Here is a 25,537-nt window from a genome sequence, read left to right as displayed (position 1 = left end):
ATATATACTGTCTGTCTGGGAGGAAATCAAAATGGAATCAGGCCTCAGCAGAAAGCAGATTCGTCAACGCTGAGGGAGAAGAGGGTCACCCTGTGGAGTAGTATGTGTGTATACTTAATATACATACACAACAGAGGCTGGTCTAATGGAAGCTGAAGATTAAAAAAAAAAGGTTGTTTTCCCTTAAAGAACTATTTGCTAATTGTCAAAGAACATATTTTTTTGTTTTCTTGTAAAACTTATAGTCGACCATATATATAAAATCTCTCATGCGATCATGCATTTTGCATTTCTCACAGTCCCTTCAGCATCCAACATCTTGACGGTTTCTTCTCAAACTAAACTTCCATCGTAGGTTTACTTAGTTTTTCGGTTTACTTACGCAACAAACCTACTACGATAAAGACGCTAAACAACCTACGGTATTTGAGGAGTTGGGAGTGAGAACGGGTTGATTTCTGAAGAAAAACAAGTTTGTGTCGAGACAAACATAGCTAACATAGCTACAGCTGTCCTGATAATGATTTGTATTACACATGTCCCCTTCTGACTAAAACACTACAGCCTGAACCAGAAGAGGAGTCTTGTGATATTGACCCAGGACATTGGTGTGAAAAATGTTCTTTTCCCACCAAATGTTTTCAGCCGACTTTAGCTTTGTGGGTTCGTAGCGGTTGGTCCTCATGAGCTGATTCATATTTATCGCCTGGAGAATTCTCCAACAGCCGTGAAGCCATCATCTTTAGAGCGGAACAGTAACAGTAGTGTATCTATGTGACGATCTATCTTTTAGTTGTAATTGTCTCCTTTTATTGGGCCATTTTCTATTTGCTATGTCTTTACTTCATATTCATCCTTTTAGTTGTTTCTATGTGTTTAAACTCACACGTTGAGACCGACCGGTGGAGGCAGATGGCGACCCACCCAGACCCCCGTGTGTTCTACCTGTTAAAAGGCTGATTCTACGTACGGTTCAGACCCGCTCTATATGGAAAGTGTCTCGAGATAACTTCTGTTACTAATTGACATATAAATAAATGGAAAGATTGAATTGAATGTAATTTGGCTTCTGTTGTGTTATTGTTTCACTCTTCTTTGGCCTGAGGCCTTTTAATGAAGCAATGCAGCTTCTTTGCATCATCTGTAGAGCTCACATTTGAAGTTCTTATTCCTTTCAGTTCAATTATCAGCTGTGTGGCTTATGAATCAAACCCGAGGCCTGCAGCGTAACAAAAGCCTGCGTACGATGCGAACGCCCACATCCGAGCGATGCAAAGTCAATTTCATTACATACAAGAGGACAAAGCAATCTTCTCTGATCTGTGCTTCCATTATGTCTTTGACAACCGTTACGGCGGTCCAATCTGACCGACGTGAAAACACTGAGCCCAATTCCGTGTAACCTCGAGGCGTTTCATCGTGAGAATAGCCATTAGTTACATACACATCTGAACCACATGACTGGAATGTGAAAGCCAGCACTGTCATTTATGTAAAGAATGTTGAAACTCTTTAAAACGTGTCACAAATATATACTTATATTTCTTTTTTAAAAAGGCTACAGAATATCCTAAAACAGCCTCTTCAATAGTTTTTGGACAATGATGATGCTGAATTCATATTTGGCTTTAGTCATTTCATGGGTTTGTTGACAATGGGAAAAATATAGAATTTCACAGGACTTAGAAGGACTTATCCTTAAAGGACCATCAGTATATCAATTACTCACCCTGTGTTACCTTGAGTTCTTGAAGAATAGTGAACGAAGAATCAAAGAACAGAGAAATGTCTTGATGAATTGAGGTGAATGGCGGTCGCATTTAACAATAGTAAAACGACATCAAAGCATCCGTTTACAGACTCTCACACAGCTCAGTGCGGTACAATCCAAGTCATCCTTTATTCCAAGCGGATGTTTGTGCGAAGTTTGAAGAAATTCCTCTCAAGGTTCCTGAGATTATCACGAGGATGAAGGACGGACATGAGGTCACACTTATAACAATATCATCCTTGAGTCCAGGTGGACGTTTGTGTTTTATTTGAAGACCACAGCTGTTGCTGGTGCAGAGACATAAAAACAAAGCTTTCTTTTCAAGAATTCAAGGTAACACAGGGGGAGTAATTGAAATACAAATGGTCATTTTTGTTGGGTGAAGTATCCCTTTAAGCAGTTGACGCTTAAGTTGATGTTTGAAGTCAGGCTGCACGATCTAACATCTAACCATATTGTTTACTTTGCACAGGAGAAGCAGCTTCAAAAGACTCATCTCCTGCCTCCCCGTGTCAGCAGCACTCCTGTGGTTTCAGCAGACCTGACCAGAGAAGCCCAGCTCTGACCTCACGTTTCTCAAATGATCGTCTTTTCCTCTGCTTTGATCCTGGATGAGGGCGACTGAGCTACAGACACCTCAACGAAACCCTCAACGCCCAGCGACCTCACAGTGAAACTACAGAGTCACTCGGGTTTGTTTAGCGCTCACTAGACGGACAGAGGGAATCAGGAGAGAGTGCGAGATGAAAGATGTGTTTTGGCTGCATTCTCAGACAGACAGCGATTAGCCGAGCGGCACGGGGAAGACGGGCTGTACGGATCACGTGACTAATTAAAATGATGTTTTTAGAAATGCTTTCAAAGTGTGAGAATCCTCTTTTTGTGCTAATGAAAGTATTCTGAATCCAGTTACATGATCCTACAGATGAAGGGGATGACACTGAACAAGAAAAGGGTGAGAGGAGAGAGAGAGAAAGGGGGGAGGAAGGCAGTCAAACACAGAGAAGATCAAAGCAGTGGCCTCCAGTGTTCGGTCCTGAGCGGGAAGTGTGTGTGTGGAAGTGTGTGTGTAAATGTGTGCTATACCATCTTCAAAGACGTGCAAGCTGTTGCTCACTGTCCCTGCTGACCTCATGAGGTCTTCCACACACACACACACACACACACACACACTTCATTTCTCAGAGTGGTTAACAGACAGCTACCTTACATATCAGGTATCTTTGGTCAGATTTGGGCTGTGCACGAGTTTCATAACCAAAATCTTTTAATAAATGCACATATAAGTTATTATTTTAAGGTGAATTATTATTTTAAAAGACGATCTTTTCCTAAATTGAAAGGTGTTGCTGGCGGTTTCGTAGGTAAGGACTAACTTTTCGTAGGATATCATCAAGAAATAGACCCTGAGAAGGTGGATCTTGTTACGGTTTGTTTGTGGTGTGAAAGCCAGCAGATCATCCACAGGACCGTGCGATAGTAGAGAGGAGAACTTAGCATCATTTCAACAGCTTAATAACTGTTGAATCCATCTTCCGGCTGTGAACTGTCAAGAAAACAATCAGCCAATCAGGCGGTGTGAAACGAATAATTCCACCCTTAACATTGTTGTTGTCCCTGCAAGGCTCTGGCTCAATTCAAAAACACTTTATTTATAAGGTGTAGACGTGTAATGCTCCGTGTAAATCCTCTCTGACGTCGCAGCAACACAGACTTCCAGTCTGCTCCATCTCAGATATCATGTGGTGTGTGTGTGTGTGTGTGTGTGTGTGTGTGTGTGTAGTGTGTACGTCCTGTTCCTTCAGCGTGGAGGACAAACAGAAACAGGAAGTCATTTAAGGTGTTTGAGAGTGTTTTCCTACCCGCTGTTTGGAGGACGGCCTCAGCCCGAGGAGGGGTTGGCTCTGGCACTGAGAGGAGGGCAGAGAGGAGACAGAACTGTTATGGTGGAACACCAAGGACAGGGTCGTTATTGAATGAATGTCAACGGATATTTACAATACTTCTTTTGGCAAAATACTACTCTAGAACTCAGCATTGACACGATGTTGACAGTTGGTGATGTAATAAAAAAAGCAGTTCAATACAAATATATCAACAAAAATAAAGCCAGCGTCCTTATTTAACTGGTTTCTGCCTTTATTTTAGACTTGTTTTGTGTACAGCATCTTATTATACGAATAAACTTAATTATTACTATTATGATCATTTCTAAAGATATATATTTTGGCCATTTGGTCTTTATTAGAGAAAGGACGGATATACATGGAAGGGAAGAAAGAGGAAAACATGCAGCAAAGAGCCACGGGTTGGATTCGAACCGGGGACTCTGTGGTAAGGACTTAGCCCTGGTACACATTACTATTATTATTATTATTGTAGGACATTGTTGACCCTGCAACTTCACACAATTTGTCACCGACTTCAAGAAAACCAAATAACATCTGAGGAGTACAAAGCCTTTTATTTTCCACACATTACAACAGATAATTTGGCTTCATGCTGAAGTTGTTTGGTTGCATTAACATCATCTAAATGCTGCATTAAAGTGCCAGCATTAAGACGAATGGAGCCATTAGGAGGAGTCTAAAGAAAGCGTTCACGGAGGAGACGAGAAAACAACGGATCACGATGTCTCTTTAAGAAGCTCGCAAAGGAGTTATTACAAAGAAAAAACATGAATGAATAATGAACTCCCACATGGAGACACTGACACACACACACACACACACACTCTGAACACTAGAAAGACATGTTTTGATCTAGAGATTCTAAGATTCTACATGCAGCTCACACACACAGACACACAATAGCAAACACAAACACTACTGCCCACACACACACACACACATGCTCAAGAACACCTCCTTTATGCACACATTCAAACACACACACACACACACACACACACACACACACACACCTCTTCTTCTACCCCGACAAAGATATGATTTGATCCAGATTGAGAAAAACCAGGAAGCAGCAGTAAACCTTTTATTTTACGAGCTGCACCATCTGGAGATTTTTGGGTGGTTTGAGGGGGAGTTTATGTGAGATTGGGGTGACGGAGGGTATAAAGGGGGAGTGGGGGGGGGGGGGCAGTGAAGGTGACAGTTGAGCAGGTGGTCGTATACTGCCACCATTTCTGCTGCAGCAGCGCTCAGCTGACGGGGTCGACGGCTGGATGGAGGTGATTAATTTCATCCCAGAGGTGGTTGATGGAAAATCTATTTACCTTCTGATACAAAGAGATTCTTTTCTACCTCAGTGAGTTTTATTATCATGACGGGGGGGTCTTTCATGAAAAGGTGGAACACGTTCCTGGAGTTCCTAGATTGGTTTCTACAATCAAAGAAAGACAGAAAGGAAGAGAGACAGACAGAGAGACAAGAAGAGAGACAGACAGAGAGACAGGGAGAAAGGAAGGCAGGAGAAAAAGAAAGAGAGAGACAGAAAGAAAGACAGAGAGACAGAAGGATATCTGCTATATCTGCAAGAGGTGAAGATATTCTAAACATGGCGAACACTTAAACTGATATCGATTCTTTTATTTGTCTGAAATACGTGGCTTTGCTCCCGTGCTGGTACTACTGTAGTAATACACTGACTGTGTAGAAGCACCTCACACACACAGCCCCACTTCTAAACAGGGGAATTATCTCTTTAAGCACTTATTGATTTCACAGCGGGGGAACTCCAGATCCCTCAATATGAGCACACGACCACACGAGACTTTCTACAAAAACTATTTGAAATCTTTATTAAGTAACACAACAAACATTATTATTTACATTACGTTATTTTTTCTAACCTTTAGATTGCCTTACTTCTTAATATATGAATCTTCATTTTAGAGAAAAAAACGTCAGAAAAAAAAAAATGAGTAATTGACAGTGAAAATGTGCTGAACACGTTCAAATCAGTCTATCAGTCCCGTGACCTCTCTCTCTCTCTCTCTCTCTCTCTCATTAAAAATGAACCTCGGCTCGTCAATCAACCGATCCTATCTGCTCAACTCGTCCCGGTCGGCGGCGACCCCGGCAACCCCTCACTGCTGAACCCCCCCGCCGGTTCAGTGGGTCACACACTCATGTGTGAAGGTCAGATTCAGAAATGTGTGAGAGAGAGTGAGACGGAGTGTTTGCAGGTCACACATCCTGTAGTAATGAGGTACGAGGCGTCGGAGGGGTCACAGCGGTCCTGGGGGTGGGGCCTTAACCCTGCTAACAGGTTACGGTCAACTCTGCAACCTTCTAACAGTGTTGACTAACAGCATCAACGGCTCAGATGCAGTCTGCTCACATGGATTTATTGACGGAACGAGACAAAGTGGATAAAAGTCGGTGTTGTGGTGATACAGCTGTAGGTCATCCTGCTGTTATACTTCTACAGAAGGAGAGTATGTCCCGTTTGTACTCGCACACTTGGGAGTTTGAACTTGGCAAGTTCAACAACGGGAGGACGATCCATCTGGACAGCAGCTGCAGCACCAGCTCAGCCCTGGTGATGACATTACACTCTACCTGACAGTACTGTGATGAACGAATAACGCAAAGGGTTCAAAATGTGTGATTTATATTCATTAATAACGCAACAAATGATGTATAAATACAAATTAAAACCAGGTTCTGTGCAGACTGCACTGCCTCCAGTGGTGTAACGGACCGTTGATCCGTGTTCTGTACAGTTATAACGTTACGTAGTGAACAACAAATCTGTGTTGAAACTCACAGGAGGAAAGAAAGCTGGTAACTTTAGCAGCAGCGCTAACGGCTAACGTACCGAGGTTCCATTCAATTACATTATGATGGGTTATACACCCACACACATACTGTATATACACACATATACATATATACATATACACATATACATACATATACACACACATATATATATACACCTATGTGTATATATATACATACATACATACACATACATACATACATACATATAGTATAAACACACATACACAGTGGGTCACAAGAAAGTGTGAGTGAAAGTTGTTGTTTTGCTCGACACTCCTCTTAACCTTGAATCTCTGCACAACACTCAAATATTCCGATTGTCTGAACTCGACCCATTAACATGCACATATTGACAAGGGACCCCCCCTCTGCTGCTGTTTGCATGTACAAATGTATGTATGCAGTCGTATCAGCAGTGACTGTGTGTGTGCGTGTGCGCGCGTGTGTGTGTGTGTGTGTGTGTGTGTGTGTATGTGAGACTGCCAACGAGCCTGCGTGTATGAGACACTGTTGTGTGCATTTGAATGGCAGGGGGTCTCCTCTTCCTGAATGCAGAGCGCATCCAGAGCGTCTCATTGCTATTCATGTGAATGTGTCTCCTGGAATCAAACAGCAGCCAAAAGCATATTTGCACAGAGTTAGAATGCATGCTGGTACCGGGAGCAGAAATCTACCGGAGTGTCCTCCGAAACCAGATCTGCCTCACTCCATCAGGTCGCCTAATATTTACAGTGCAACTATTGAACAGTGGAGAGATGTTCCCACCTTCTGTACGTGGGTTTGTTTCTTTTTTAGCATGTGACACTTTGTCTCTCCAACTTCTCTTTTAAACTTGAGCTGCAGAACTGATTCAAAAACATCAAAGCAAACTTAAAAGCTCCACCAATCATTAACTTCTTACACTGCACTGGAATAATTCCATTTTAGCTTGTTTTTATATTCGGATCGCTTGGCTCTTAAATGACCGTTTTGACTTTTATTTACACCTTTTGTAGTGAGTTTATTTTGCACTTTGTCTTTTGATGCTTTGATGCTGAATTGTTCCATATAAATAAACTTGTCTGTGTCGAAACCGCCAATACTTGCCTCTAATTTTTACATGATATATGTTAAAAATGCAGCTTTTTGTGGCGTTTAAAACCAAAAAAGCGCAGCTTCTTACGCCGCTTTACATGTGGACTTTATTCCTTATGGTAATGAGCCCCTTCTTCTGTTCTGCATAGCCAGTAAAACCAGGAAAAGTCAAGAGTAAAGCCAGACCAAAGCCTTGCAAGTGCAGCAAGTGTCTGCATTGATAGGATGTGATCTGTGATGGTAATTTTCCTGATAATATTATCACCTTGACCGTCTTCATTGTCTTTTAAAATGACCTCTTCTAATGACTGTAGTGTAAATATAAGTATTGGGTTCTATCACTGATGAGGACACTTCACTGATGATTGAGAATTGTACAGTTCGTAAAATATTGATTTGCCTGAGAATATGATCACCTTACCTCCTCTTTTAAAGTTACTTATAAAAATTGTGTAATTTTTTACATAAAATGTGTGAAAATAGAGGCGTTTAATGGCACTTCCTGCTTTCCACAGTCACCAAGTCTCCTCACAAAGACAGAGGTATAAGAGCACATATATAGTTATATATACTTACAAAAAGTCTCTAATCGAATCCTTTGCAGGAAGGTCAAATGAACGAAACATTCATGCTGTTGAGCAAGGCACTGCCTGAACCAACGGCACACACAATGACCGACAGCTGCTGACGCCCACAAACCGCTGTGTGAAACTCCCCATCACGCAGTTCCCTGCAGAAACACCGCCACGGCCGACTCCCAGTGCTTCCTTCCCTCCTCTCCTTATCCCCTCCCCTGTAATGTTCACACTGATAAAAAAGGGCTCTGCAAGGCCAGCTGACAAAAGGCTAGATTTTCCACAGCATCAGAACATTTTGCTTATTATAAAGCACCGGTTTGGAGCCAGCGATGCAATAGCGGTGATATATTTTCAGTGAAAGCAACAACCCTGAACTCAACAAACACGACAGGGCAACATCTCCTTGGAAACACAGTTTGCTGCATGACTCTACAACAGCTGATGTTCTTAAAGCATCCTAAATTGTTGTTTTTGTCAATAACAATACATGGAAATGACCGTAAGTAACAACATGTACTGTGCTCCTCTGAGAGTCAGTGGAGAAATCACAGTCCATCACCTTCTCCCTCTCTGGACCACCTGCTGACAGATAACCAGTGAGCTGGTTATATGTTGCACACCGCCCCCCTGTGGTTAAACCACCAGAGGGGTAAAAACATGGACAAGTTCCACTACATGTAGACTGTGCATCCACAGGGAGATCCTTTTCTGGAGCTTAAGCTGAAGTACCAGCAACAAATGTGGAGCTCATCCATCATCATGTACCAACAGAGGAATATAGAATGTGACTTCTGTGGAAGCTAATTTCCTCCAAACTAAACCCGCCACAGTAAGTTGTTTTTATCCCCGTTATGATTTATTGAGGCAGCATCATGAGACTGTGAGCGTCTATGAGAAAGTATCTCACCAACGACTCGTTTTTACACAGTTTCTTGTTATGCATGTTGATATATTACGTCACAATTTGTGACAAACTTCTTCATGCAGCGCTGGTGACATTGGTCCAAATCTCCAACCTAAAGCACTGAACCCTCAGGAGCTTAACTGATGTCGCCTGTGTGCACAGCTATGAACGGAGAACTCCATCATGACATGACAACGCATTGCCATCAAAAAATGTAAAAGAAAGAAAGCCAGTCAATAACATTGTTTTGCTTCAAGACGACCGAGATAACACTGAATGCCAGACGTAGACTTTAATAGAAACGGACGTACTGTAGTCACCGTGACTTCACTCACTGGTTTACTTCATACAGCATTTTTAGGCAACCAAAAACCCTACGATGAACTTTCATGATCTGAAAACACACTGTGAAAGGGTTAACGTTGTAAGACAATAACACGGACAACTCTGTGGTAGAGGCCTGTCAATCACAACTTTATTCTAACCCTGGATTTGGGTTTTCCAAATGCTCCAATCTTTGTTGTTTTTTCAGGCAGAAAATCCAAATCTGACAGAGACGGTGACTCCTGTCTGAAGCGGAGGTCGGCCACAGTGACAGCCTGAGAGATCTGCCAATCACGTCAATCATTTCTTAAAAGATAATTCTCTTCAGCTCTTTAATATCCTCTTAATGGAACAATCATTTTCTAAACTGCCTCTAAGACTCGCATTATAAGAAGTCAAATTAGCATTTTAAAGCAAAGTTTTTGGAGATTTGCTTTGGTTGACTTCTGAACAGTTTTCTACGAGTCGGTATTTAGCAGCCGTTTAGTGAAACTGGCTCCTCGGGGACTTCCAGGATGGGCTTCACCATTCAGCCGTGGGGGTCGACACTTGATCACCAGCGGCTGTGGATAATGGGAAAGCTGGTCGCTCTTGTGCTTTGGCACGTTTAGAGGAAGCACAGCTGTTTGTCGTGAAGGGAAAAGAGGCTCCGATAACGGAATTCATCAACACGGTTGTTCCTCTGCCAGAAAGGGGAAAAAAAAAAACCCTCTCTGATTAAAGGTTGGGTTTGACTGACAGCTTGCTCTAAAAGGGACAATTCGGCTGAATAAGTCTCTGCCGCAACTGGCCTCGTACCAGGCTCACAAGGAAGGATCTTTTCACAGTTCCAGGAAGAATAAAGTAAAAAATGTACATGTTTTTTTTCTCCCCATGTGAGGTATGAAACCAATCAATTATTGCTGTGTTCACACCAAACACGAAGAATTTTTTACCGCAACGAGATTACATACAAAGCATCGCCTGCTTTATGGTCTGTTTGACTCTAAATGGACCATAATGTACTAAATGAACATCATGCTGTGTTGAAGAAGACTTGAAACTAGAGATTGAGACCATAAACTCATGTTTACAATGTTTACTGAGGTAATAAATCAAGAGAGAAGTAGAGTCATTTTCTCATAGACTTCTATACAACCAGAGGAGTCGCCCCCTGATGGACGTATGTTGAAATATTCTAACTCGAGCGCTATGTCCGAAAAGCCTATCGGCATTGAGGTTCTCCTGTCGTCCTGACATTGTTGAATCAGAAGTAGCCGTAGGTGTTCACTCAGAGCTCTACGATACCTCATGTTTGTATTTTGAGTGTTGATGGAGCTGCTACAATGTTAGCAAAGCCTAGCACCGATCGATCCGAGCTCCATTCACAAAACAAGTATTTTAAAAGTTGTTTGCTTTTCGTCTTGCTGACGGACCTAACGAAGCATGAATTCAGACTTTTTACAAATCGGCACACGTGTTTGTCATTTCGGCGTCCTTTTTATCCGATTATTGCGATTAAATCACAACAAAATCTGTTTATTTTGGGTTCATACAGCTGTGGTAAACCAGCAGATGTGTGGCTTGCTAGATACAGTAAATACACCTCGTTGTCTACATGGACGGAGCCGACATGCAGCGATATTTGATATTTTCAAAGTTTTAGTCATTTCTCTTGCTTGTGTCTTCTATATCTTGTTGCTTATCTACTGTGCTATTTGTAGTTGTCTGCTGGTCTGCTCCTCTTCATGCTCCGTACATAAAAGCATCCATATGGCGCCATCAGTGTGATGGATGGACTTCCTGTGACCATCTCGCTCTCAGTGACACAAGAGGAACTACAGTAAAACTTGATCTGTGCTTCACTTCATGCTGTTGATGATTTATAGCAGAGAACTCTTCTTCCTCTAACATTTCTCCAATGGCTGTAGAACATGGTCTGGATTTTAGATGATTGTTTGTTTCTTGGTTGTTGTTTTTTTGCAACTTGTAGTTCTTTATTGTAAGTTATCGTTATGTTACATGTTCTTAACATTGTAGTTCTTCTTCTGCTGGAGTTTATCCAGAGTAGAGAGAGTATCATATGTGCTGAACACGCACTGGTGTACAGACTATCTTTGTCCTTGAGGAGACATTTACAGAGGGAGGACTGAGGATTTTTATTGGACCAAAAAAAAAAAAAATACGTAAGATGATCTGATCCAAACTATAAAAGCAGACAGCTCTTCACATGCAGATGCTGGGAAGGTAAAAGTTCAGATGAACGTGATACTTCCACAAAAGTGATATTGTGACACCTTAAAATCTTGCAATGAAACACAAGTGGACAGATGTCAGAAAGATATTCAGCTTCTGTTCCTTTAAATCAACTTCAAATGATCCGTCTGCACTACGAGGTATTTCCTTTCTTATCGTACAGATAATTAGCTTCAACTGTTGTCGGTCTGAGCAAGAAATGAGCACATGTGAAGAAAAGCATGTTGTGAGTTGAAAGACCAATTTCCCGCATCATTAAACTTCTACATCTCTGTCACATTAGGAGCTCACTGTAGCTGACGTCTACATCCGTTTGAGAGTTGACAGAGAACTGAAACCTGAATGGTTTCAATGTGAAAGGATCAAGTTGAAAACATGAATTCGATGGCGTCCGCTGTCATCCGAGTAAAGCTTTGCTGTTGCTTTGCTTCAGTCACAGCTTTCAAAGGTTGTCATAGCACTGGAAGCTTTAGAAACGGTATTTTTGAGATTACCTTGGCTCTCTTTATTCTTTAGCTTTCTTTTATCCACTTTTTCTCTCTCGCAACACCACCACCAACGCACTTGACATAAAAATGGCGGTTGGTTGACACTCACCTGAATGCTGCTGCACACACACACACACACACACACACACACACAGAATCACTATATAACGTACGTTTCACCCTTCTTCTCATGCGCTCGTTCGTTTTGCAGTGACTGAGTTAAGAATGATCACTGAAGAGAAACGTGATGATGAAAGTGAGACGTGATGTTCTGACCACTGTGACGTACAGCAGCTGTGGTTTAGTTGCTGATGAACAAAAACACAACACAGACTCATGTCAAACAGCTGCAAACTACAGAAAGACTTTCATTACACTCAAGGGTTTAGTAAAACAGTAGGGAGTAACTTTATCTAAAGAAGCACCTTTATGTACCGCATCTCCTCACAAACACAATGCAAGACTTAATAAAAAAACAGTACTGCACATTGCACAGTGGTAGTTCTGTTACTGTAGTTTAATTTCTTACATGCTGTAACATGTTCCTATTGAGTTATTATAGTGTTATTATGCTAAACTGAAACAAAAATTTAAAAAAAAAAAAAAAAAAAAAAAGAGCAGTAAATTGTTTTTAGTGAACTAAATGAAGACGACATCCTTTAATAAAAACCAAACTAAAACGATATTTTGTTTGTATATGTAGCTACGTACTACTGAGACATTACATCTCAACAAACTAAATATACACAAATTAAACCTTTCTGAAGAAATGAAACTGAAATGACAGAAAAGTCTAAAAATGATTATAACTATAGGTATTATAACCTTGCCTTCATCACATAAAGGACTGAGTGTACAGTGTTGCATCCCACTCAGTAAACACTCAGTAGTCGTGACAGCGTTGCTACAGCAGTTCTCCACCATTAGACTCTCATAACACAGTCAGACTCCCTGCAGCACAAACAGATATGTAGCATCTTTTTTTACTCCATGCATTCTTCTTGGCTCCTACATTACCCACAATGCAACTCCACCTCCCTCTCCCGTATTATTTTCACTTTCTATCTTATAGTCGTCAGCCCTCAGCAGACAGGAGCGACTTCACTTGAGGACATTTATCAGACTTCACTCGCCTCCCTCTGGAGACACTAAAGCCTTCACACTTTACTTCACACACGCAGAAGTTCTCCTCAAGACTTTGAAAGAAGAAACTCCACGGGGTTCCCCTTAACTGAACTGCAGAAGAAGAGAAATGCAGCACTGCAACGCACTAGTGGTGAAATAAATAGGAACTTAGTGAATCTTAGAAATTGCTGTTGAAGCCTCGTCAGAGACGTTGTGCTGGATTACATTTTGCTCTTCTGTACATTGTGTAAATACGTTTAATATTATATAATTAATACTACAACAGTTCTTCTTATACAGCTGGTTCTCGCTGCCTAGATGCAGATCGCCAGCAACACATCAGAATAGAAAAGCTGCAGAAGTGCTGCGCTAAAGGATTCCTTTCATGTCACAGTTAACCTTGAAGTAGCGTTGTCTGCTGCAGTGAGATATTTCTGTTGGCTCTCAACCAGCAATGCAACATTTTAATGTCCAGCAACGCGGCAGGTTTCATCACTTCTCCGGCTGTGATTGTGTGTATAATGGAGAGTTTCTGAAGCGTGTGTTTTCTGCAGAAATAACAGGGTTCGTTGAAGATCATAGTCAACGAGATAAACTCTGAATGTGTGAAGAAGAGAATGGGTTGGGGGGGTCCAACAAGACTTGTGGTTAAAAAATAAATTCATGTCCAATTGATATTCTGGCAACTGTCCCCCTATCTTCAAGCCATAACCACTTGATTCATATTCAACAACACGCTTCTGTAGCCTCGATGTGTCGCAAATAATTACAGAAACGTGTTTATCGGCACAAACGACGTAAACAAATCCACGCAAATTAATCTCGACAAATGAAGCATTAGATTTCAATTACAGGGAACATGATGCCCGGTTACGCTGAATGTCCTTGTCCTTTAAAAGACATTACACACACACACACACACACACACACACACACTGCCCTCTCTGGACCCAGACAGACAGTTATGTAACACATCATCCCTCTTATGATTAAATTTGACAGTTTGGTGATGCCGGATGACGAAAGTGCTGGTGAAGTGGAATGTGTTGTTTATGTGTGTGTGTGTGTGTGTGTAGCACAAATGCACGTTTCTTTGTGGTTTCTAATGATTAAATAAGCGAGGGGAAGCATACGTTTGACTTTTTTGTCCTCGATAGCTTTTCCACAGCAACACACTGAGCATATTTTACTCTTAGTGTTCCTGCAGAGCAACTTATTCGCTGGTGCTTCATGTTTTTCTCCAACTCTTCTTCCACTCCTTTGGAGCTCTCTGACTTTGCGCACAGATCTTTTTCAAAAGTGCAGACGGGCCTTGAGAGTACAGTGATGTTAATCTTTTCCCTTTGCCCTTTGAAAGCCGAAGAAAAAAAAAAAAAAAAAAAAACAAGCTCCCCGCCACGAATAAAGAGCTTTAAGGCAGCGGAGAATAAAGCGGAGGCCCGGCAGCGGTAACAGAGAGTCCGTGAGTGAAGGACGAGTTTGAGAGAGGAAGAGGCTGAAGAAGAAATGTGCCCGAGGAAGAACGTGAGCATGAGACAAAGAAAGGAGTGACGTCACAAGAACAGAAATCCATCAACCTGTATGTTAGTTTTCATTCAGAAATGATAAAGAATGGTAAACTTTGCAACTGATGTTCTTCTTGTTGGGAGTTGACAAAGAGAAACATTAAAAAGCTCCTCGGGGACAGATTTGCTGATGTTAGCACAGTTCAACTGCATTCTAGCAGCAAAACACGAGGCCGACGTGTTTCTCTCTCGACTGCTGCAGCTCCTTAGTCAACTAAATGGAAACATGATTTCACAAGGAATCACTATTATAAATGCAAAGCTAAGATAAGGATTTAGTGTTTCCTTGAAGCTAAGACAACATGATTATTTTCTACACGTGATAAGAAATCAGAAATCTCTCAGAGCAGGTGGACATATCCTCAAACAACGGTTCGTATCATATCCTACGGAAAAGTTACTCCCCATTTCTCCTATGAAAGTTTCAATTTCTGCTCATTACATGTATACAATATTTTCAAAATAAACTTAAATAACTCAGGTTTAGAAAACAAAACTACTTAGTTTAGGAAATGACTGTTTGTTGGACCCGTCCACCTCCCGTCCCAACCATGCTGTGTAGGTCTGAAATAACTACAGAAGTTACATAACAAATAAGACAAAGTGTGTTCAACCACCTCCCCACAAGGACTTTATATAAGAGTCCAGTGCGAAGCCCAACAGAGCAGGTCGTCTATGATCCTCCATCCATCCTCTCCGACACGTTCTCTGAGATGATTTTAATACTCGGTGTGTGTTAGGCAGATTGAGATGATGCCCGATGGATTAACAATCCCGTAGTGATTGTGGATTACGGCCGGTGTGTGTGTGTGTGTGTGTGTGTGTGTGTGATGAGAATAAATCTCAAACCGTTTTTCATTTGGAGCTGGTTATGTAATGCCTGTCAGGACCCGTTCAAAATAAAAAGAACTTAATTACAAATTGCAGACACAAAGATGAATTGTATTTGCTCTTCATAATATTTTCATCATGAATACACAACATCCTGCAACAGACCCGATCTGTTCTTTCTAACTTTCTGTAAGATATCATACAAACTGTTGCATGAGGATAAGTTGAAATAGTGATTTCATACAACAGTGCAGTTGGAAGTCTCAGGTTTTTCCCGAAAACTGCAAACCAACAGTCACCAGAGGTCCATGAACTTAACACCCTCCTTTGCAATAATAACAGCTGGTCTGGTGGCACAAATGTTACGCGTCTTGCTGTATCTTTGCACCAAAGAATTTCCTTCAGCTGCATCTTTCGAACCGTCCAGTGATTCACAAGGAAAAAGCTAAAGTGAACAGAAAAAATAGTCCAACATATTCATACATTCATACTGCGACCTCAAGACTTCCTGCAAGGCTGCAACTAAGGACTATTTAATTGCCAACTAAACTGTTGACTATTTAGCTAATAAATGAATAATTTATTCAACATCATAACAACAATATTCAGTCATCTAACCGTCAAAAACCTAAAGGCTTCCAGTTTAATGATGAGAATCACTGATTCCATCACTTTGTTCAGTTCATTTCACAGCCTGTGTAGTTCAGTATGTGCATCAGTAAGTGAACGCATCACCATTCAAAGCAAACTTGAGGGGACGTTTGCAGCAAAGCATTGGTGTTTTCTTTACTTGATTCATGAATGAAATAATAACTCAACAATCAAAAGTATCATCCATTAATTCCATCTCAATGCACTCAGTAACCATCTCTCTCTGTTAGCTTTGGTAAATAATTATATGACACAACAGCTCTCATACGGAAAAGGTTATGCTTTAAGAAATTACGCATTTCACACCACATGTATCCATCAGTTCATGTAGAGCTAAAAAAATAATATGTGCACAGACACGTGTAAGTACTGAACAAGTTGTGTGTGTGTGTGTGTGTGTGTGTGTGTGTGTGTGTGTGGCACACTGACCTAAATAAGAGCAGAGTATTTTCTTATGGCAGGATACACTTCAAATATCATTAAAAACAATCCACCATGACAACACCACCGCGTTACAGCGAGATAGAAAACACCCACGAAGTAAAAAAAGGTGATTACAAACTGTTCACGCGCGCCAGAGATAAAAGCATGAGCGGATATTTTAGGAATATTACAGTGATTTTCTTTCTGTGAACGCAGAGAAGGAACATGCGCGCTATAATCCGCAGCTCGCGGCAATATACCGCTGGATAAACACCTTGTCAGCGCGTGACACGGTGAGCGCTCGGAGAGCTTTAAAAACCTGCACCCGTTAATGAAGTGCTTTACAGCGTAGCAACTGTCAATCATAGGGATGAACAAAGCCTCAGCCTCCTGTTGCCATAGAGCATGTATGTTAAGAAACAGGCAGCATGCGCATTATTTATTTTTAACCATGAATAAAAATCATAAATTCATGCAAAGATACAAATATGAAGTGGATTTTAAAGCGTCCTTACCTCGAACAAAGGTGGAGTGCCCTTGTCTGGAAGTGTGCACCCCAGCAATTCAGCCAGGAACTTTGCCATGTGGAGATGAGAGGTGTGCTCCAGAAATATTACCCCAAAAGGTGCGCAGCGCTGAATCAACAGGAGAGTCCTCTGTCCGCCTGCCTCGAGAACTTCTTTGTGGCGTTCACGGACTCCCTGCGCGCATCCCTCCTTTCTTCTCCTCCAGCTGCCTGGAAAATAATTGAACAAACAAACCCGGAGAGGAGGCAAGAGAAGTGCCGCTGGATGAGAGGAGCAGAGTACCGCCCTGTGGATGTGGAGCTGTCGCCTGTATGAATCCCTGTGTCGGTGAATGGATTTTACCATCTGCAGCCGGTGAGGACTCGTGCAGGTGGGGCCAGGCGGAAGGGGAGGGAGGTGGGCGGTACCAACAGGTTGTCAGTCGGTGTTCATGAAATAGTCACCAAATGCAATCTATTGATTTTCGTGTTCATGGACACAAATTGCCAGTTTTCTTTTCATGTCGCTCAGCGCAGAATAATGCCAATGGAAAGATTATGAGCCTTATTTGTGTGGACAAACAAATTAAATGCATCCATGTGACTAAGGAAAAGTCAGCAAGTGACTACTTTATGATATCCAAAAAGGTGGGCAGGACAGAGGTGGATGGTTCCAACAAATAGGACTTTCAACCTGAAGAACAGTGTTCGACATCGCGGTTTTATAGTTTTTGTTGCCTAAACCTAACTTTAATTGCAACAGGCGGCAGTTCTGCCAAGTGAAGTTGATGCAGAAGTGTCTTAAACCTGCATTCTCTCTAGTGTCCACCAGGGGGCGACTCCTCCGGTTGTATAGAAGTCTATGAGAAAATGACTACTTCTCTCTTGATTTATTACCTCAGTAAACATTGTAAACATGAGTTTATGGTCTCAATCTCTAGTTTCAAGTCTTCTTCAATACAGCATGATGTTCATTTAGTACATTATGCTCCATTTAGAGTCAAATAGACAATAAAAAAGGGTATGCTTTAGGGCGGGGCTTACTGTGATTGACAGTTCGCTGCTGCTAACATCTCTACATCACTCCTCCGAAAATGCTAACAGACTTAAAAGTGTTTATGAGGGGGGGGGGAAACCGAGGGTGGGGTGCTACGCTTCTATGACGACGATGTCAGGGACAGCGTTATCAGCGTTATTTTGTTCAAAAAAAATCGGGAAATGATTTATTAAACTTCATGGATTTTATTGTAATGAATCTCAACTTAAACTTCTATGAATTAATCATTTCTGTTTATCTTTTTATCCACTTTAAAGTATTAGTTTGATGTCTTACAGAGGTGGTATCTTCATAAGCCATTTCTGGCTTCTAACCTCTCCTTCACAATGATCAAACTCGTTTTAAATGTTTTACAGTCTTAAGTGCAAATAAACTAAAATAATGATCCTGAATATCATACAGAGAACCTTTTAAAGTTTGACCACAAATAGTTACACCAAATTGCATACAGCATTTTATTTTCCTGGCTGTTAGAATAAAGATTTGACATTAAATCAGGACCATCAAGCGGGAAAACTGGGAGTGAAACCTGCCCATAAACGTTTATGTAATATGTTTGTATGTCTTTCATCTACCAACAGGGCTTTTATGCAAAATAACATCACAACCTCACTTTGCTGCAATTTCCCCATTGGGATTAATAAAGTGCTCCGTCTATCTGTCTGTATTCATCACTTATAAATGCACAATGAGCAAATTGAAATGTCACCAGGGGGTTTAGTTTGAATATTCATGGTCTCACAGGACACCTGGCTGGATCTGAAGCCTGCAGGGGGATCAGGAGGAATAGCTGTGAGCACATGGGGGGGCTTTTAATATTCTCATCCCACATTTGCATCTTATTACATCGTTATTTCTCACAAGTCGACTATCACCGTGCGAGACAGTGATGTATCTTGTTGTTAAATTATTGTCGTTTTCTAAATATTCATCAAAAACTCATGATTCATTCGCAGCTTTTTGATTTTGGTTTGCCTTCATGAAAAGGCAAAAACATTCTTTTTTTGAGATTAATATTTACAGCCTCTCTGACTCTTGCAAGAATTAATCTGAAAGCCTGTAAATCATTTGGTTCGTGTTTAACATATTTTTAAATTTAGGCATTCAGGAGGCGTTTGGGAGCGCTGCAGTAAGACAATCGACAAACGGATGATTGAATGTTCAACAGAGAGCATTCATTTCAAAATAAGATATGCAACATTTAAGGGGAAACGCTATTAAAGTTTCGGATTCTTAAAAGCATTTGGCTGATTAAATACAAATAAAAATGTAATCTCACAATGGCATTTTCATTTCCCACTTACATACGCATTAATTGGGACACAAATTTAATTGTCATTCAATATGAAATTTTCATTTTCACTACTAGCATAGGCGTTATCTGACAATATTAATATTAATTAAACATTCAATTTTCAAAGCCTGCTTGACAACAAAATGTTGATTCAAATGAGAAAAATGGGAAAACACTTTGAAATTACTTCACAATGTTGTTAAGCTGTTTCCCTGATTAAATGAAATGCAAAGTGACAATTTGACATTTAAGTTCTAACAACCTGTCAGTCATTTTTGAAAAGGCGGCACTACATTAACTCGCTAACGGAACTATTACAATATTTATATTGCATTTTTATTTATTCAATTTGTAAACATGAGTTTATGGTCTCAATCTCTAGTTTCAAGTCTTCTTCAATACAGCATGATGTTCATTTAGTACATTATGGTCCATTTAGAGTCACACAGACCATAAAGCAGGGGATGCTTTAGGGCGGGGCTACACAGTGATTGACGGGTCGCTGCTGCAACCGTCTCGGCGTCACTCGTCCGCATTCCAAATATGGTAACTTCCGTTCATTGGTCGCCAGCAAAAAAACATGGCGACGGCCGTAATCCAATATGGCGAAATTGCCGAACTCAAGGCTTCATCAGTCCACAAACCAATGAGTGACGTCATGAAGACTACGTCCACTTCTTATATACAGTCTGTGCTTGGTGCGCACGATCATACTGACCATTACATTTATTCTATCCACATTCTTTAGGAGAAAAAGCATTGGAAAACACCTTTCACTGTAAACCACGTTGAACAAATCTAAGGTAGTATTTGTATCACGATTACAATGTTACATCGTAATGCAGAAGGTCACCTCGGATATACAGCCCTTCAGCTCCACTTCATTTCAACTCAAACTTCTATTTGTAGATGGATCTTATTTTCAAATCCCCATGACCTCCTCTGACATCCTTTCTTTCTCCAATTTACTCCTGATCTTTGTTGAAGTAGCGCTGCTCTCAAATGCAGCAGGCGTCTGTTCATCAGCGGCTCACGCTCCCCAGGTACGCTCCTGTTCTGTCAGACGCCTTTCCTCTCCTACTCCCTCCCTCTCTCATATCTGTCAAGGACTTTCAGCTCGTCTCCTCCTGCGACGTGAGATTCATACGCGTCTCTTGCTAGAGTGAGAGAGGTGAAAGGTCGGGCCGCATGATGTTGTCAAACCAAATAGATGTAAGTGAATAAATCTCTGGGACCTCTCTTCTCCTCTCGCGACACAAAGGACAGTGAATGTAACTGTTTTGACAGGAACAGAGGAGGCGGATGAGAGATCTTGAAGTCTGAAGAGGGAGAGAGAGAAAGGCTTTGTTCATACATGGTGAGTTTTTAACAAGGGGTAGACAGGTAGAGACCTGTCAATCACTATGTAGCCCCGCCCTAAATCATCCCCTGCTTTATGGTCTGTTTGACTCTAAATGGACCATAATGTACTAAATGAACATCATGCTGTATTGAAGAAGAGTTGAAACTAGAGATTGAGACCATAAACTCATGTTTACAATGTTTACTGAGGTAATAAATCAAGAGAGAAGTAGAGTCACTTTCTCATAGACTTCTATACAATCGGAGGAGTCGCCCCCTGCTGGTCAGCAGAGAGAATGACAGTTTTAAGACACTTCCACATCGGCTCCACTCAGCAGAACGAGAGGTTGCCCCCTGGCCACTGCCCCAAGCGAGAGAGTTCAAGTATCTTGGGTCTTAATCATGGGAGAGGGTAAAATGGAGCAAGAGGAGATCAAAGGCTCAAAGCATCAAATATTAGAACCTGTTTATGTACAACTGGTCTTATACCAACACTCTCTGTATTGTAAAATATATCTTCAGTGCTCACAGCTGCAGAGTACTTGATGTACACGAGAATGATGCTTGTTGTCTGCTGTCCATTTGTCTCGTCTCGTGTAATGGCCCTTTATAGATGTAATGAGGTCCTGTTCTCTTTGTACCACGTCTGTCACGGTCCGACTTGTCAAAAACCTCCCTGCATCAGTGACGCCGAGACAAATTGCATTACAATAATGGTGCAGCCGTTTTATTCCAATTACACTGACAGTGATTAAGATTTTTTTTCTCACCTTCGTGCACACTGTCTTTACTCTGCATTGTGTTAGTGTTTCTGTCTCCACGAGCCTGCAGTAATTGGTGGGCCTGTAATGGGCCCCATCTATCACTTTTATCTAAACGGAATCTCCTCCACCCGTTAAAGGACTGTGGACACTGAGCCAAATGACTCCAGCGGACATTTCTACATGGCCTCCCACTCAACACATACGTACTGTATACATGCAGGGAGGCTGGGTCACTCCATCACAATGGAATCCTTGTGCAACTTATATATCTTTTCGGTACCGGAGAAGACAATTATACTGAAGAATAGTAAAATAATATCCAAGCTTCCTGGAACACAACAGCATTTAATTTGAATCCACAGAGTTTAAAAAAGAGTGATGTACTGTACTTTTCTTGGACCCTTGGTTCCCTTAAATTGTACCATTTCTTTCTTATGGTGAGTCTTTTTCACACAAAGTTCACAGTATATGACTGGTTCTTTTTAGGGCTAACACGCTGTTAGCATTGGGGTCTCACGTGGGAGTTCTCGGGGCTAACGGTGTAAACTCCACCTCCAGGAATACTCCCCCTTCCATGGGTTGGATTACTCTAGGGTAGGCAATACTTGTTGGACTGGTCCTGGATACTTCCTGGCTCTGGCTAATAGCCCCATCAGCATGCTGAGCGGGTTTGTCCCATCAACACGAATGTGACATTTAGCTTTTATGGGGATCAAACCTGTAACATCTCAGTTCGGTGTTGGTCCCTCAAACCGTTGGAGCACCACGCAGGTTTGCCATGTTTGCATGTGACCAAATGACTTTGATGTGACAACCTGCTGTTCCCCCTGCTGCCCCGGGTTGTGTTCACATCACGGAACACAAACACACTCAAACAAACCTCCCACAACCCCAAAAAACCTAATTAGTCAATTTTGAGATGAATAAACCATATTTATCATCTAACCTCCATCACAAAGACGCCAAACTGACAGCATGCAATTCCCACGAAACAAATTGTTGACTAAAATAAAAATAAAGGAATCATAATTAATGAAGCAATCAGCCAGCGCCAGCCGAGCCTCTCATTGACACCCCGCTGTTGTATGAGATTTTAATAATGCTGTTTAATGACATGCTCCGTGTTGGCTGGCAAACGCAGTTCCATATGTTGTTACAGCTGTGGGGGAGCAGGGACTCTACATGATCCACACAGCTTCAGAGCGGGGTCCCCTGCTGGGCTACAGGGCTTTATGTGTGTGTGTGTGTGTGTGGGCTGGAAGTACACTTGAATTGGCCATAAAGAAAGACTTTTTTTCTTTTACTCGCTCGGGTATGCTTCTGTGCTGAGGTAAGAATACAGTCAATGTTGTGCTTAAGACGTGTTTTGAGTTCCTCTACCACACATAATCTTTCTAGCGCTTATAATTGCCCAAAGATTAAAAATTATTTCTTCTTTTCTTTTATCCGTCTTTCGTGATCTCATACTTGGATCAGAGCCCGATGCAGAGACCAAAAGTAAATGTCAAATCCATGTTTAGTGTCAGAAACTTTTTTTTAAATGACTCTACTTCTCACTTGATTTATTACCTCAGTAAACATTGTAAACATGAGTTTATGGTCTCAATCTCTAGTTTCAAGTCTTCTTCAATACAGCATGATGTTCATTTAGTAAATTATGGTCCATTTAGAGTCAAACAGACCATAAAGCAGGGGATTCTTTAGGGCGGGGCTACACAGTGATTGATAGGTCGCTGCAGCTACCAGAGCTATATACAGATGTAGAGCAGATGTAAAGACATCTGGCTAACATGCTTAATGTTGCTTACTAAATGTTCCCATGATAACATACTCATGAGCATGTTAGCATGCTTATTAAAGCATCCACGAAGCCAGAATTAACAAACTAAAGCAACTATTACTATTTTTTAACCGTCCTGAAAAAATATTTCAGTGTAAACCCTCAAAAATATTTTTAACTGTATTTCATTGATAAAAAATTCCTTGAGTTATTGTTTCTTTTAATGATTTATTATAAACAGCTTAGAGCTATAGTGTTGGGAGATCAAACAGGTCATAACTCTATTATCTATTATATATTACTGTGAAAACATCTCCTTCAAACAACCCTATTTATTCAAGTTTCTCGCCAAAATTTAACTTTACAAGATTACATTTGCACACATCATGATGACGTCATAACGAGCATGAAGGCAGCGTAATGTAACTCAATGGAACAACCGTTCGATACCAGCTCTCCGCCTGCCGGTTTCAATCCCGAGGATCTGTACAGATCACAGTTACGCAACTAATACAATGAGACGGTGCAATACAGAGTATAACAGATGAGGTTTACACGAAAGCTTCATACAATATTATTTAGAATCCACCGGCTGCAGAGATTCCATTGAAAATAATTGACTTCAATCTAAAATTATTTTCCAACAATTTTGAATGGTGGCGTGTAGAGCTCGTAACGGCCTCACAGAACGAAGAGCGTTGATTGACTTATATTATTGAGATAAAACATTTGTATCCAGCTTTCTTCACACTCCTCAGGGGACAATAACCAGTCGATTTCACAATTAGACTGGTTAGATTATTTCCTCACAAGCAGTCACTTTTATGCCAGACTGTATTTTCTCCACTGGCGAGTTGCCCGCTGAGCCAAATAACTGGTTGTTTATACAAACCGAGATGTGTTTCAATATGCACACGTGTGTAAATTATGCTCTGTGAAATGTGTTGATCCTGCGGTGCCGGTGGTTTTACAGCCCTGCAGAGATCACATTGAGCAGAGAACAGAGACTCACTCGTCTTCACGGTAACCTGATGTGACTGTTCAGATGAACACATGAAGCAGACCGAGGCTCTTCTCTCTTCAACTGTTCTCCAAACAGCCAAACCAACAGTTATTGAGTTATGCTTGTTCCATTATTCATGCGTTTTACATTTATCTCTGTATTTGTGTCAGTGCATATTGTTTATTTGACACACTGTTAAAAAAAATTATTTAGTTCCTATGACAAAAATGTCTCAAATATAACACTAATGTTGATATTCAAAGGCCAATGAAAACGCTATTACAGTATATATATACATATATATATATATATATATATATATATATATATATACACACACACACTATATACACACATACTGTATATGTGGATGTTTTCTTTCCACTATTCTAAGTTATGGAACCAAAAAAGCCCAAACTCTCAGAATGTTTATGCCTGTAGTATCTCAACATAATGAAGCTTTAAGAAATACATAAGAGATAAAAAATAAACCAAATATAAAACACATTGACTGCAGATATCACAGACTAATGATGTCCCTGTTTTTACAAAACAAACACTATTTGTACAAAGTAGTTTCCTGTGAAGATGAAGGTCTATTTTGAAAAGACTGCATGCATGTAACGAGCGAAAGTTGAAACGCGTTGCTGGACTTTCGTAGGAAAAGACGTGGAGTAACTTTTCGTAAGATATGCAAACCACCGTATGAAGATACGTCGTTAAAAAACAATGTTTGTTTCCGCTTTAATGAAAGTCCAGGTCGCATCCCTCACACCCTGACACTGGCTTTGCTCCCCTCACACAACCCTCCCTCTGTTCACTGCAGCAGCTGCCTAATGTTGCATCAAAGACCCAGCCGTTCACAGCCAAGCCTGTGATGGAGAGAGGGTTTTTGTTTTTTTCCTCTCTCTTTTTATCACCCTCTCTGATGGATCTTCACAGCGTTAAGGCCACGTGCCAAAGCTGCCGCTCCATCATCAAACCCCATAAACTACTACACAGCTCCTGAGAGAGAGAGAGAGAGAGAGGGGGGGGGGGGGGGGGGGAAGAAAAAAAAAAGGGAGGGGGGGGGAAAA

The 25,537-nt window shown here is 41.1% G+C and overlaps 1 protein-coding gene across 1 annotated transcript in view; it reads right to left on the bottom strand.

Moving 5' to 3' along the window:
- Positions 1-17,549, bottom strand: part of rasgef1ba (RasGEF domain family, member 1Ba) — a 109,626-nt gene extending 92,077 nt beyond the window's left edge. Inside the window, exons 1-2 of the mRNA XM_031870603.1 lie at positions 17,233-17,549; positions 3,634-3,681 (exon numbers count right to left, since the gene is read on the bottom strand). Coding sequence (XP_031726463.1) covers positions 3,634-3,681; positions 17,233-17,301 — 117 coding nt within the window. The 5' untranslated portion in view covers positions 17,302-17,549. The remainder of the gene's footprint in view (positions 1-3,633; positions 3,682-17,232) is intronic.
- Positions 17,550-25,537: the final 7,988 nt, after the last annotated feature.

This window comes from Anarrhichthys ocellatus, unplaced genomic scaffold, assembly GCF_004355925.1.
Source record: "Anarrhichthys ocellatus isolate YVR2014 unplaced genomic scaffold, GSC_Weel_1.0 scaffold53, whole genome shotgun sequence".
Classification (NCBI taxonomy): Eukaryota; Metazoa; Chordata; class Actinopteri; order Perciformes; family Anarhichadidae; genus Anarrhichthys; species Anarrhichthys ocellatus.
This window is presented reverse-complemented; position numbering and strand designations above follow the sequence as displayed.